Raw genomic sequence first — 15,383 nt, forward strand, 5'->3', positions numbered from 1 at the left:
AGAAAGAGGTGGGGTCTGGTGGGTTGGTGTGGACTTTGAGACAACAGGCCTGTTTCTACATTACAGGGATTCTAATTCAAAGACACTCCTGCCCAATGCTAACTTTCTCTTGCTTATCTAATTTTGTACAGTTACAGGGTTCAAAGACCTCCGTCTACCTGGTTCACATTGTAGGAGGTGGCCATTTGACTCTATTGCACCAACTCTTCAAATGCACAAAACTGTTATTCAACCTTCACCATACCCTTACTTTCTATTTACCCTGCCTCCACCACACTTGCAGACAATGCATTCCAGACCTGAGGCAAACTTTTACTAATCTTGCAAATCACCAATATGTGCCTCCTTTTCCACATGTTAAAGCATCTTAAAATAAAATTTCTCCTGCCCTTCCATGATTTTGAAAACTTGCATCAAATTCTTTTAGCTGCCTTCAGCTTGTGCTACATGACCATTCAAGTATTATGTACAGCATCCAGTATTTAATATTCAGTTTTCAAACTGCTACCACAGTCTAAGGGCCTCCCAATAACACACCAGCAAAGTTTCCTGCTATGAATGCAGCTCCAGTTCTCTTTTAGATGCCACCTACTCTAGAACCATGTTCCAAGCCTGCACCATCTTTTCCAGCCATGCATTCTGAATCTTAACCACCTTCAGTAATCCATTACATATTGTACTGAGTAATTTCCAGCTGACCATGTTTTTAGGTTCTGATTATTTTTCTGCCTAAATTTTTGGCTGTGGGACCTGATTTAACTCATTGATCCTAACGTGCATTAGGAGGCTAGCTGGTCACCATTCCCCAGAAGAATGCCCTAAACTCCTGAACTTTTCTTTCCTGGTACTATTGTACCATTTTGGAGTCATGGGCATTTGTAGCTATCTCCTCCATCCGTGTAAATACTCCTTTCTTTAGTTCTGTTCATGCTGCTCCAATTGTGGCTCTCTATTCCATTATGGATTTCAGTACCACCTTCAGCTTCAAAAGTTGGAAATCTGTGAGCAGGACCCCATGGGATTCTCAACTTCCTGTTTGAATGTCACCTATTCCTTTTCTGCCTCAAGTCCCTTAAACTGCAGTATCGCCTCTTCCCTGAACAGGCTATTCACCACACTCTGGAGTCTGTTTTGCACCTACATCTAATCACTCTTGTCCTGAAACTTGAGCTTCAGTTCCTCTAACTGGCAGCACCTTCTGCATATATGGTAATTGAAAATCCATGGTCACTCGCCATACAACAGGTCACCCATTCCATTTGACACTTTCAAGTAGATTCTTGGAACCAGAAAATGTCCCCAATTTTTGGGAATCTGGAGCCATTTGCAGTGGCCAATGGATGCTCTTATCTACAGTTTCTGTGGACTGTGGTGGGAGACCTGTGAGTGGTCTTCCAGTTGCACTGACACCAGTGGCCCAATAATGCTGCCTTAATGGTCCTATTTTATTGCCACTGGTAGGGGACTCTTGTGATGCAGTGGTAGCATCCCTACCTCTGAGTCCAAAGACCCAAGTTCAAGTTACACTTGCACCAGAGTGTCATAACATCCCTGAATAGAAAATATTTACTGCCACTAATATTAACCCAGCAGGAGTCATGGCCCTCAATATGAGGTGCACAACAACCCTGACTTGTTTGTCAAAAGCTGGAAAAACACAGCAGCTCAGGCAGTATCAGAGGAACAGAAGAGTCAATGTTTCAGGCATAAGCCCTTCATCAGGAATGTGACACATTCAAATGAGAGCAGAAAAAGAACAGGGATTGGGTATGAGGAGATAATTTTGGGAATCAAAATACAGAAGCCAATTATAGGCACACATAATTAATAAACTGCTGGAGAAACTCCACAGATCTGGCAACCTCTTTGGAGAGAGAAACTGTTTACATTTAGGGTCTGATTAACTTTAAAAGTTCAGCTCTTTTGTCTGTTTGAATCAGGGCTGAGTGGCCTGGCAGAACCTAAACTTGGCATCAGTGAGCAAGTGCTGCTTGATAGCACTGTTGCTGATCAAGAGTTGATTGAAGTAATTGGCTGATTTGGATTTGTCCTCCATTTGTGTATAGGATAAACCCAGGCAATTTGCTCAGTAGATGCTAGCATTATAGCTATAAAAGAAGAACATGGCTAGGGGTGCCATACATTTTGGAGCATATGTCTTCAATACCATTACCAAAAGGTTGTCAAGGTCTGTGGCCTTTGCAGTATCTAATGCCTCCAGCCTTGTTGTGATATTGTGTGGAGTGAATCAAATTAGCTGATGTGATACTGGGACCTCTGGAGCAAAATATGTCACCTTTACTTTTCACTGAGTTAGCAGGTAATAAAATTGTCTTATTGTTTGCTCAAGAAAACTTTGTAATTAGTCTTGTTTAATTTATTGTCACGTACTGAGATGCAGTGAAAAGTGTTGCTTTGCATGCTATGCAGGCAGATTGCACCATATGTCAGGGTAGCAGGACAGTGAGGGATGGTGTTACCACAGAAGGGGCAGAGACAGATCAGACTTCACATTTGTGAAGTCCATTCAAAAGTCTGATAAAAGCAGGGAATAAGCTGTTCTGGAATCTGATCATGCATGTATTCAAATTCTTTGATCTTCTCAACAGAAAATAGTGAAAGAGACTTGAACCAAGGTGGGAGAGGTCTTTGATTATGCTGGCTGCTTTCCCAAGGCAGCAGGAAGTATGCATGGGGTCAATGGATGGGAGGCTGATTTGGGAGATGGACTGGGCTGTGTTCACGACTCTGGTTGGCTGCGGCCTTGAGCAGTTGCCATACCAAGCTGTGATGCTCATAGAAGCTAGGATGCTTTCTATGGTGCATCTATGAAAATTGCTAAGAATCCTTTCTGAACTTCCTTAGCTACCTGAGGAAGTTGAGACATTGAGTTTTCTTGCCCATTGCATCCTCTGTTATTGTTCACGATGGAAACAGCTAACTACATTTCCAATGGAGGAAGTGTAGCCACTAAAAGTAAGTAGTGTTCAAAACTTAAACTTTTATGTTGTGATCCATTTGGGAGATTCAAAAGAGAGAGTGCTGAGTCACCCCTCCTCGCTCATTGTTAATGATTGCAATCAATCTCTGCCCCCAAAGAATGAGCCATTAAAAATTAAGACTCTCATTGTTTTAAGGAAATGCATTATTGGAAATTTCCACTACTACTCCTGGTTTTGATTTAAGGAGATCCAGTGTTAATTCCATTGTTCACTCTTCATCAAGCTGTTCTAATACTGCTACAGCTTGGCAGCTACCTGGTAGTATGTCAATTTGCCCAAGTAAGTGCTGTCCTCAAAAAGCAAGATAAATCCAATCTGACCAGTTATCAATCGGCAACAAGTGATAGAAATGACCTCATTCCTCGACATGCAATGGCTTTACAGTCCGATTCCCACACACTCAACATGCTGGGAGTTTCCATTGCCCAGAAAACTGTCTATAACAGCCCGGTAAATACGATGTTCCTCAGGCAGGTCAGAGGCTATGACAACAAAATTGTGTCTCACCCCTGAGTATACTAAACAGATTTTATTCCATCAACTTTTTTGTAGCGAATAATAAATTAAAGTAGTTTGCCCTACTCTTCAATTCTCATTTGTCTACCACTGAAGGTCTGCATTAAACACTAAGCTTTATATCTTGCTTAACATCCTTTACTACTGCTTAGGTGCTGTCATTATTTTTGTCCCTGTCATTGGTAGGAATTGTATCTTTCCTATAATGTGCTTTGTCACTCTCAGAAGCTATTCTTGTGCTATTCAATTAACTATTTCCTCATTCCTTTAAAACTGGATCTTTTCTAAAATTAAACCACTTTCTTTTACTGTCCTTGGAGTCTATTTTCATCCACATTATACTTTCAGAATAAATGTCAATGCAGGCATTTTCTTCCAGTCTTACTTCAGAGACATGACAACATTGATTGCAATAATTTGTATCTGTATCACATTCAAAACGTAATGTCGGTAAAGGTGCCAAAATGCTTCAGAGGGATTGTGAACAAAAAATGATGGCATCTCATTGGGCAAATGACCGTAAGTTTGGTCTAAAAGGTATGTTTTGGGCAGTGTCTTTAAAGGAGGGACGTGAGAGGTTTGGGGAGAGAATTCTATATTTTGGGGCCCAGGTAGTTGAAGCCACTGCTGGCAATGAAGTAGTTAAAATCTGAGTTACTTTAGATGGCAGGATTAGAGCAGAACTGATACATCAGAGGGTTGTAGGGCTGGAGGCAATTGTGGAAATAAGGAGAGGTTCCAAAAATCATAATTACAAGTGGAATGGAGATTTCAATCAGAATGGGTTTGAATTACATGTCAATATCTTTCAAATGGTAGCCTGTAGCTAATGCAACTTTTTTTACTGTTCTAAGAGCTGAATTTCTTCCAGCCTTAGACAGGGTGTTCAATTCAGTCTCATTCTTGCACTATACCTCCAAAGAGTATAAACCGAAGTGGGTCAGCGATTTCAAACAGTGAATCTGATTAATGGTGTTTGGTGAGGTGGGGACAAAGTGGTTTGTTTGCTTTATTTTCTTCATTGTCTGATACTCAACTTCTAATTTGATGCAGTGGAAGATGCTGTTGGTAGGAAGCTACTCCATTTTTAAAAAAATCATTGCTACAGTTAAAATATGACAGGGTGGTTTGGCCGAATGGAAAAGACAGCCAGTGGCATGTGGGAAATCATAGATACACCATGTGTCCCTGATTAACACATCCAAACAAAGTATCAGCATCTGAGCTCCAAGCTTCAGGACTTGAGTAGTTGCGGGAGTTACAGTTGTGTATCTACATGGTAGAGGACGAAGTATATGGTGTATTTAGGAACTTGGTCACACAACAGCGTTAGGGATGTGAGGACCGATAAGGAATGGGGACCAACAGGCAATCCAAGAGACCTAGGCAGGTAATGCATGAGTCCCTCGACGATTTTAGTTGCATCTTGGTTTTCTGCTTTAGATGTTGATGAAGTAATGATTCCGCTGAGAAATGCAGTCAGAGGCAAGTTAGAGGTAGCATTACGTGTGGTTCAGCTTTAAAAAGGGGGTGGAAGGCAGTACCGGTACATCATTTATTTTAGCCAGGGGAACGGAGAGGCACATTAGCAGCCAGAAACGTGACTCCAGAGTGGCATGGTGCTAGAGTCAAAGATTTTACAAAATAGATAGAGTATCATTCTGGGGGAGTGTAAAGAGCCAGATGTTTGGTACCAACATGGACCACGAGACTTTAGTAGGAAAGGGGACGAGGCTGTGAAAGCAGATTCCAGAGAACAAGGTATGAGTAGGAGTTTATATACTCTGACTATTTGTGGAACAGCAAGACATGATTGTCAGCACAATCTTCCCAGTTAAGTGTAAATACTACTGAACTAGATATCATTCTCTGAAGTTGAGGTCATGACTTCTGAATATTAAATTGCCTGCTTAGTGCCAGAGTAAAGGACATCTCCTTACAGCAGGAATGGGAGAAGAGGATTCATCCATCTTGCATCTGATTTGGGAGTAGCACTGAGCCCCTCACACCTGCTTCACCATTTGATATCATGGCTATTTTGATTGTAATCTCATCTTTATCTACCCCGATAACTTTTCATCTCCTTGCTGTAGTGGTCCACAAAGGAGCCAATATGGCATAGACAAACCAAGATGAAAGCACAATACTGTGCATGTTGAAAAATCAGGAATAAAAACTGAACCTGCTGGAAATTAACAACAGGACAGGTGGATCTATGGAGAGAGAGAGAAGCAGTTAACGTTTGGATTGAATGTTGTCTATGTCAATAAGCTCTGGATTAACTTCGATTTGGGCTGATGTAAGTGGCATTCACATTACACAAATGCCAACCATTAATCATCTCCAACAGGACACTTTATCTCATGGTTGATTTGATGGTGGTGATTACTAGGTGAAAGTTGCCATAGGCGATTTGGTGGTGGGGAACACTGTTCACTTGTGTTCGATAGCATTTCCAACAATTTAAAAAGAAGACAATCTATTTCCTTTTGACTTGCTGAGTCCACCACTATCAACATCCTGGGAAATATCATCCTAAGGGAAAGAAACTTTTTATTTTTTGGTGCAATGTATCTTGGATTAAGGAAAACAAAAAATGCTGAAGATCACGGTGGGTCAGATAGCATCCATAGAGAGACAGTAAGATAACATTGAGTCTAGAGGCTCTCCATCATTAAAGACTGACAACTTTGTGTTTAAAATGGTACCCTTCAGTGTTCTAATAGTTTAGAGATCTTTTGCTTGCTTTCAGAACTCTTTTCTTTAATGAAATGCACAGTCTAAAACATAAAACAGTTTTAGGCAGCTGGGCTGTATTTTCCAATAACCTCAGCACAAGAATATTTTTGTTATAGAGCTGATTTTAAGCGTGAGACAGCAAACTGGCAAGACCAATTTAAGACTTGTTTAATTCTAAAACTCTGCCTTGTGAAATAAATGACTAACATTCAAACCAACATCTTGACTGACAAGGGAGTTGATAGTTATCTGAATGTGAATGTGAACTTAAGCCCATAATCAGATCAGCTATAATCTTATTGAATGATGGAAAAGGCTAGAAAGACCAAACAACCCATTCTCTACTCTTCATATGCTTCTAAGTGTATTCACAAAAGTAGAAGGGTTGGGCCAATTAAATTCAACCAAAGTAGGTGGATTATTATATTCCACGGATTTGCCAGATGTTAGGCTCCTCTTATTTGTTTTGCTTCAATCCTTGGTTTTCACAATGGGGTTGGCAGAGGGAATTAATTATATTGAGCCTCCTATTGTGCAAAGCTTCCTTTGGTCCTTAATGATATTGGGTATGTGATGTGTGTAAAGAAAACTGTCATATACTTTACAGCTACTTACAGAGTTGCTTAACTCTCAGCAAAACACACCTGATTGACACTGTTGAGCTGGATCTGATTATGCATTGACCTTTGCAAGTGATTACAGATTTTTAAAAAATCAAAGGAAATCGATCTTTTCCAAATAAGACTCCGTTACACTATTTTGAGTTCATATTTCTGACCTCATCCATATTATCATTTTTATAAATGCAACACCAGTGTTTCTTACCTTTTGACACTATTCTTGCTTTTCTATGAACAAGGATAAGTCAGGACCTTGCAGGAAGAGCAAATTACATCAGAATTAGGCAGGAGTTAGGAAGTGTTAATTGGGAGAAGCTGTTATTAGGCATGTTCACATTTAACATGTGGGAAATGCTTAAAGATCTGCTGAGGAGAGTTTAGATTAGATTCCCCACAATGTGAAAACAGGCCCTTCGACTCAACAACTCCACACCGACCCTCTGAAGAGTAACCCACCCAGATCCATTTTCCTCTGACTAGTGCACCTAACACTATGGGCAATTAAACATGGCCAATTCACTTGACCTACACATCTTTGGACTGTGGGACAAAACCCACACAGACATGGGAAGAACATGAAAACTCCACACAGACAGTCACCTGAGGCCGGAATCGAACCTGGGACCCTGGTGCTGTGAGGCAGCAGTGCTAACCACTGAGCCACCGTGCCACCCTTAAATCAATGACCTCCTTGTTCAAGTAATGAGGAAGGAAAAGGCTGGCAAGGTAAGGGACCATTGGATAATGATGGAGGTTGTGAATTCAGTCAAAAGGGAAAAAGCCTATGTAAGGTTTAGGAAGTTAAAATCTGACAGGGCCCATGAGGAATATAAGGAAAGTACTAAAAGCAGGGAAGTAAGAGAGCAAGAAGGGGCCATGAAATGACTTTGGCAAGTCGGGTTAAAGAGAATCCCAAGGCATTCTAAGGGATGCATTAAAAACAAAAGGATAATTAGGGTGAAGGCAGGACCACTCAAGGTTAAAGGGGAGAAATTGTTCTTGGAGTCAGGGGATGTGGATGAGATCTTAAATGAGAACTTTGCATCAGTATTTACCCAGGAGAAGGATATGGAAGATAGTGAGATTTGTGTGGAGAATGCTAACTTTGAGATTGAGAAAGAAGTGGTCTTGGATCACTTGAAGAGCATTAAGGTAGATAAGTGCCCAATGGCAGCTACCCTGGGTTACTGAGAGAAGCAAGTGGAGTTTGCTGGGGCCTTGACCAAGTTCTTTGAATCCTCGCCAGTCACTGGAGAGTTCCCAGAGGACTGGCCAGTATCTAATGTTGTTCCTCTGTTCAAGAAGGGAAATAGGGATAATCCAGGAAACTATAGACTGGTGAGTCTCACATTGATGGTTGGGAAGCTATTGGAGAAGATGAGAGCAGTGAATGTTGTTTACATGGTTTTTAGTAAGGCTTGCAACAAGGTCTCTCACGGTAAGCTCATCCAGAAGACTAAGTTGCATGGGATCCACTGTGACTTGGCCAAATAGATTCAGAATTGGCTTGGCCATAGAAGGCTGAGGGTAGAGGTGGAAAAGTGTTTTTCAGGGTGGAGGTCTGTGACTAGTGGTGTTCCACATGGTTCGATACTGGGACCTCTGCTGTTTGTGATGTCTGTAAATGACTTGGATGAAAATGTGGATAGGTAGCTTAATAAGTTTGCAGATGATACAAAGATCAGTGAAGTTGTGGATAGCATAGAAGGTTGTCAAAGGATACAGCAGGATACAGATCAGTTGCAGATATAGGCAGAGAAATGGCAAGTGCTGTTTAATCTGGTTAAACATGAGGTGCTGCACTTTGGGAGATCAGATGTTAAGGAAATGTAAACAGTTAATGGCAGGGCTGCGAACAGCATTGATGTACAGAAAGATCTTGGGGTTTAAGTCCATAGCTCCCTGAAAGTAGCCATGCAAATAGATAAGGTGGTAAAGAAGGCCTATGATATGCTTGCCTTTATTGGTCAGGAAACTGAGTACAAGAGTCAGGATGTCATGTTGCAGCTGTATAAGATTTTTGTTAGGCCACACTTAGAATATTGTGTTCAGTTCTGGTTTGCCACATTACAGGAAGGATGTGAAGGCTTCAGACTGGGTGCAGAAGAGGTTTACCAGGATGCTACCTAGATTAGAGGGCTTGGGTTATAAGGAGAGGCTAGAAAATCTCAGGTTGTTTTTTCTTGAGTGATGGAGGCAGAGGGGAGACTTGATACAAGTTATAAAATTATGAGATGCATAGATACGATTGACAGTCATAATCTTTTTTCCCAGAGTTGAAATATCTAATACCAGGCGGCACACACTTAAGTTGAGAGGAGGAAATTCAAAGGAAACATGAGGGACAAGTTTAGTGGTAGCAATCTGGTAGCAGTCTGGAATGCACTGCCAGGGGTGGTGGTGGAGGAGGTATGATAGGGACAATAAAGGGACTTTTAAATAAGCTCATGATTATGCAAGAAATGAAAGGATATGGACCAAGGGCAGAAAGAATGGATGAGTTTAACTTGGGTCATGTTTGGCACAACATTGTGGGCTGATTGATCCACTCCTGTGCTGTATTGTTCTATGTTCGATTGAGTATCTTGTATCAAGATGGGAATAAGCTATGACTGTCTCCAGCTCAACTTCAGCAAAATTGGGCCCATTCTTTCTAACTCACTCTAGAAACATTGTACCTTATCATAGTGTTCATTTGGTCTTTGCTCCTCGTTTCTTTTCCACTATGTGACAGAACCATGAGAATTGTAGATTCACTTAGCTAAGTTTCAAAGCTCACTGTTACAGTGGAGTGAACAGAGATAGGGTGAATTATTTCCTTACCACGCTTAGCTTCTGTTCATCAAAGAAAGTTGTTTCCAAAAACAGACAGTATCTCCCTTGAACTAAAAGCTGCACATTGTGAGTAACTCTAATAGGATGGGGTATCACAGGCTTAACAATGATTTCTTTATTATACTTGCTACATTATACAGCATGTGGTGTTAAATATCACGTAATTCTAAAATGAATAATGGAATTTATTTATAATAAATAATTACACAGACACAAATCTACAGCAAAATGCTGACGGTGTGAATTCTTCCAAATCTACTGATTTCATAATTACATTATAACATTGGTTAACATTCATTACAACAGTGGAATTGTATACATTATATCCACTACTGTCTGTACAATCAGCTAAGAGTGGGTGAAATAAAACTTATCATTATTCAATAATGTCGATTTAATACTATATATATTCTAGATGTGCAGAAAAATTTGTGAAAGAATATTGAATCCATCATACTTAAAACAGAGCCAAAAAACATAGCTTTCCAAATATCTTTCTATCCCTCAAATGTATCCAATTTCTACTTTCACTTTGAATGAATGACAATGATTTATTGTCACATATATCTGAAAAGATACAATGAAAATTGTTCTGTCGCCACAATCCAGCGCCATTTTAAGATACAAAAGAATAAAAAGATAGTACTTAAATAGAGTTCATCTTCATTGGCCAGAGTCCCTACGGGCTTATACTAGATCCCTGCGTTGGGCCCACGATAGCCAGGAATACTCACCGCACAATCGCTGTAGCTGCTGCCTCCAGAGGCTATGGTTTCAGCCCTATTCAATAGTAGATGTAGCATCTGAAATCTAATATTTTACAAAGTAACCTGTGGAAGAACCATATAAAAGGTATGACTGTGTGCTGTCAACAAGAATTCTGGGATTGACAGGATTATGATTTAACAGCTGCAAATGTCTGACTTCCAATCCCTACAGGAAGTATAAAGACGCAAGTTGATTCCTCAGACATACCATCACCTATTTTCACATTCTTTCAGCAACCTGTGAGCTTCAGAGATAATAGTCTATACTGCACTCTGGAAACAATATTTAACATTTTATGCTTTCTATGTCATCCTATGTTTATTCTGTCACAATTGTGCTCTTCACAAGGGATGGTTTTGCTTGCTATTCAAATAAGCCACTATTTCCCTTTTATATCCTTAGAAAAGGCACATGCACTAATTGAACTTTTCTTGGCTAGTAAAACAGCATTTAAATATGGATTAAGCATATCTCAATTTCCATTATTTCTACCTTACGTAACATATTGCATTACTACTAACCACAGAGCAGTTACATAATTATATTCAATAGCTGTTAATTTACATTTATCAAATCCAGATTTCCATTGGTTTCTCATGCAAAGTCATTACCTTTGTTTGTAAAAAAAATCAACATATTGGCATGTCTTATTTTCCAGTATTTGAGCATTATCAAGCACATGCTAGCTTCCTAAAGTTTGTTGCATGTTAGTTTGTAGATGGCATATAATTGCTTCATCCTTAAATCTACTGAAGACATAGATCTCATTGTTGCTTTCATTAATGATTTTTTTTAACAATTTTAATCTGTGAGCATCACTAGCAAGGGTTGGTATCATCCGTCCCTAGTATCTCTCTAGAAAGGTATGACAAATATTTAATGATTTCTGGAATCCTTTATTTGTGGTGAAGACATTCCTGGAGTGTTGATAGATAAAATGTTTCTTGATTTTGACCCAGCAATGATAAAGAAAAGTTTTTTTTGTCCAAATCAGGATGCTGTGTAATGTGGATGGAAACTTGGGAATTGATGGTGGTCCCATGTAATTGTTGTCCTTGTTCTCCTGGTTGTTGGAGGTACCAGGTTTATGAGATACTGCTGAAGAAACCTTGGTGTGAGAAAACACACACAATTATTTTCAGCTGCAATGTCACAGGAACAAATGCTCATGATTATCACTGATAGAGGAAACTCAGGACTGAATCACTTCCAGTTATGTTGTTAATAAAACATCTAAAAGCTGAAAATATAATAACAAATTGTCAACATGTCTGACAAATTTTAGTGAATTATTTGGAGAAGTAACAGAAAGTGTATTTATGTGGTCAATGCAGAAGGTGTAATATATTTTAGGTTTTCAAAAGACAATGTATAGTAAAGTCATGATGTTTTTCAGAACAGGTGAAGTCAGGAAACAAGATACAGAATGGATATCGAGTGAGATTTGAACCAGAAAATAGAGTGTCAGGCTTCAGGGCAGCTACTCAGAATGGCTAAAGATGTGAACTCATGTTCTATAGGGTTGGTTGCCAGATACATATTAATTAGGAGAAAGTGAGGACTGCAGATGCTGGAGATCAGAGCTTAAAAATGTGTTGCTGGAAAAGTACAGCAAGTCAGGCAGCATCCGAGAAGCAGGAAAATCAACGTTTCAGGCAAAAGCCCTTTATCAGGAAGCCCGAAACATCGATCTTCCTGCTCCTCAGATGCTGCCTGACCTGCTGTGCTTTTCCAGCACCACTCTAATCTTGATTCTAATCTCCAACATCTGCAGTACCCACTTGTGCCTATATATGTTAATGATGTGGACTCAGAAATCAGAAGGACAGATCTCCTACCGTATCCGCGGGTGCTATGTTCCAAGACCTATTACGGACACCCGAAACTGCAGATAGTAGTGAACCCTATCATTCCAGGAATTATTTCTGGAATGTTCCATATAATATTTTCAGGCTGCGCTAAGCCACAGATAACTGAAACCGTGGAAACTGAATCCGTGGATACAGGGGTTCTCCTGTACAATTTTAAAATGTTCTAATAATTATCAGGGATATAGTCAATAATGAGGAGGATTGTATCAAATTATGATAAGACATTGTTTGACTCGGAGATTCGGTGTGTAATTGGCAATTTGTTTTCAAAACAGAATACTGTACACTTTGTTCTGGTTGCAAATTATATAAAGAATATAGAGGCTCTTGAGAGATCACAGAAATGATAAGGAGGTTCAGCAAAGACTGAACAGGCCAGTTCACATTTCTGCAGAAAAGACTGAGAGATGATCTTACAAAAAGTCCTTAAGATTATGACAGTTAAAGATGGATGTAGGAAAACTGATTTGCACTTATGAATGAATTGAAATCTAGGGGCAACAGCTGCTCACTAACACTACAAATCCAATAATGGGTTCAAGAGGAACATTTCTCTATTTCTTATTTTAAAAAATGGCTAGAATGTGAAGGTTCTTCCACATGGGAATCAATATTTCTTTTTAATGGAAAGCTAGACAAATAATAATTAGAAAGGAATAGTATTCTGACAGAGATAGAGCAACTTCTGTATCTGAAAGATGGAACAATTGGTCTAAAGGATCTGTTTAGTAGCTGACTGTAATTCCTAGTTTAATTCTCTCCTACAGGAAGCATGTTGTGAAACTTGAAAGGGTTCAAAAAAGGATGCTACCAGGGTTGGAGAGTTTGAGCTATAGGGAGAAGCTGAATAGGCTGGGGCTATTTTCCCTTATGCTTCCTTGGTTGATGGGTGACCTTATAGAAGTTTATAAAATCATAAGCGTCACGGTTAAGGTAAATAGACTAGGTCTTCTCTCTGGTGTGTGTGTGTGGTGGGGTGGGGGGGAGGGGTGACATCCAAAACTAGAGGGCAAAGGTTTAAGGTGAGAGGCAAATGATTTAAAAGGGACCTAAGGAGCATGAGAGAGTGGTGCATTCATGGCATGAGCTGCCAGAGGAAATGATGGATGCTGGTACAATTACAAGATTTAAAAGGCATCTGGATGGGTACATGAATAGGAAGGGTTTAGAAGGATGTGGACCAAATGCTGGCAAATGTGACTAGATTTAATTTAGGATATCTGGTCGGCATGGATCAGTTGGACCGCAGGGTCTATTTCCTCGCTGTACATCTTTATGACTCTACAACTCTTAAGTTGTTCCCTGGGAAGAGGAGTCCAGAACTAGAGGGCATAGGTTTAGGGTGAGAGGGGAAATATATAAAAGAGACCTGAGGGGCAACTTTTTCACGCAGAGGGTGGTACAGGTATGGAATGAGCTGCCAGAGGAAGTGGTGGAGGCTGGTATGATTGCAACATTTAGAAGGCACTTGGATGGGTATATGAATAGGAAGGGTTTGGGCCGGGTGCTGGCAGGTGGGACTAGATTGGGTTGGGATATCTGGTCGGCATGGACGGGTTGGACCGAAGGGTCTGTTTCCATGCTGTACATCTCTATGACTCTATGTTAAACCATCGGCAAAAATGAGGACTGCAGATGCTGGAAACCAGAGTTTAGATCAGAGTGATGCTGGAAAAGCACAGCAGGTCAGGTAGCATCCGAGGAGCAGGAAAATCGACGTTTCGGGCAAAAGCCCTTGGTCAGGTCTCTATGTTAAACCATACCTGATTGAACCTGGTCCATCTACAAGTCAGCGTCCCAGGGAGTTGACGTGGATCGGCTGGACACTGGTAAATCTATCACTGTGACTGGGTTGGTAATGCCAGTGGGATATCTGCTGGCGGGATAGGCTGGGGCCGTCGGGTAATAAGTTTTGTTCGCCGGGCTGTGTCTTTCCAACAGCTTGCCGAAGCTAAACATCAAGTGGATGCCGGCGATGGTGATCAGGCTACCGCCGACGAAGCCGAGCACCACCGCGTAGCCAACATTGAGGTCGGTGCCCCCCACGGTGTTGGGGATCTGCCGAAGGAGGTGGGTGTACCAGGAGACAGGAATCAGGGTCAGGATCCCTCCGAGCACCAGGATGATGCCCCCGACCCCTGCCACCCTGTAGTGGGGGATGTCAGTCCAGCAGCGCACCCCGAAGGTAGTGACCAGGATCCCGGCCGCAGACACCACCAAGGAGGCGATCATGAGACCTCGGGCGATGGCCAGCACTGGGTCGTTGAAGTAGGAATCGTCGGCGAGTCCGCAGGTCAGCTCCCGCACCGACTGCTCGTCCTTGCAGATCTCCCAGAGCCCCTGGTGGTGCACCTCATCCAGAGCCCCGTTGGGAATCCCCGACACGTCCCTCCAGGCTGGAGCGGCCAGGCAGGTTATGACCAGCACGTAGCCGGCCGGTGAAAGCACCAGCCCCAGGATCATCACCGCCGGGGTCCGCATCCTGACACAGCCGCTGCTGCTGAACTGACCACAGCAGCCGCTCGCTCATCGCTCCACCGAGGCGCAGGGCGAGGCTGTCCTCTCACGTTACACCGAAACCAGAAAGACTGGTTTTCTCTATATATATAAAAAAACCACTCAGTGACCTCATTTCCAACCCTTCTGCACCCGCCCCCGGAGCTCCAGGAGATTGCAATCACAACACGCCGATGAGAGCCACACAACGTGTTTAAATATTTACAAACAAAAAAAAACCCAAACATTGCTGGAAAAGCCCAGCGGGGTCTGGCAGCGTCTGTGGAGAGAAATCAGAGCTAACGTTTCGGCTCAAGTGACCCCCCTTCCCTCACAACTTTTTCCATCATTTTCTGTTTTTGTTTCTGACTTAAAGCATCCGCGGTTCTTACAAAATGTTTGAAGAACAGTTCTGAGGAAATTAAAAGTCACACAACACCAGGTTATATAGTCCAACAGGTTTAATCGGAAGCACTAGCTTTCGGAGCGCCGCTCCTTCATCAGGACAACAACCTGCTGTTCTTTGTTTTATTTTA

The 15,383-nt window shown here is 41.4% G+C and overlaps 1 protein-coding gene across 2 annotated transcripts; it reads right to left on the reverse strand.

The window, feature by feature from the left end:
- Positions 1 to 9,812: 9,812 nt before the first annotated feature.
- On the reverse strand, positions 9,813 to 14,933 carry LOC122539487 (claudin-23-like). 2 transcript variants are annotated; one of them, XM_043674395.1, is made up of 2 exons: positions 14,115 to 14,933; positions 9,813 to 10,542 (listed from the first exon to the last, which is right to left on the reverse strand). In XM_043674395.1, the coding sequence occupies exon 1, from the start codon at positions 14,830 to 14,832 to the stop codon at positions 14,134 to 14,136; it is 699 nt and encodes a 232-aa protein (XP_043530330.1). In that variant the 5' UTR covers positions 14,833 to 14,933; the 3' UTR covers positions 9,813 to 10,542; positions 14,115 to 14,133. The 2 variants fall into 2 exon arrangements, with proteins under 2 accessions (XP_043530330.1, XP_043530320.1); XM_043674385.1 differs by having other exon boundaries at positions 9,813 to 11,588; positions 14,115 to 14,932.
- Between the last annotated feature and the right edge of the window lie 450 nt (positions 14,934 to 15,383).

This window comes from Chiloscyllium plagiosum, chromosome 2 (assembly GCF_004010195.1).
Source record: "Chiloscyllium plagiosum isolate BGI_BamShark_2017 chromosome 2, ASM401019v2, whole genome shotgun sequence".
Taxonomy (NCBI): Eukaryota; Metazoa; Chordata; class Chondrichthyes; order Orectolobiformes; family Hemiscylliidae; genus Chiloscyllium; species Chiloscyllium plagiosum.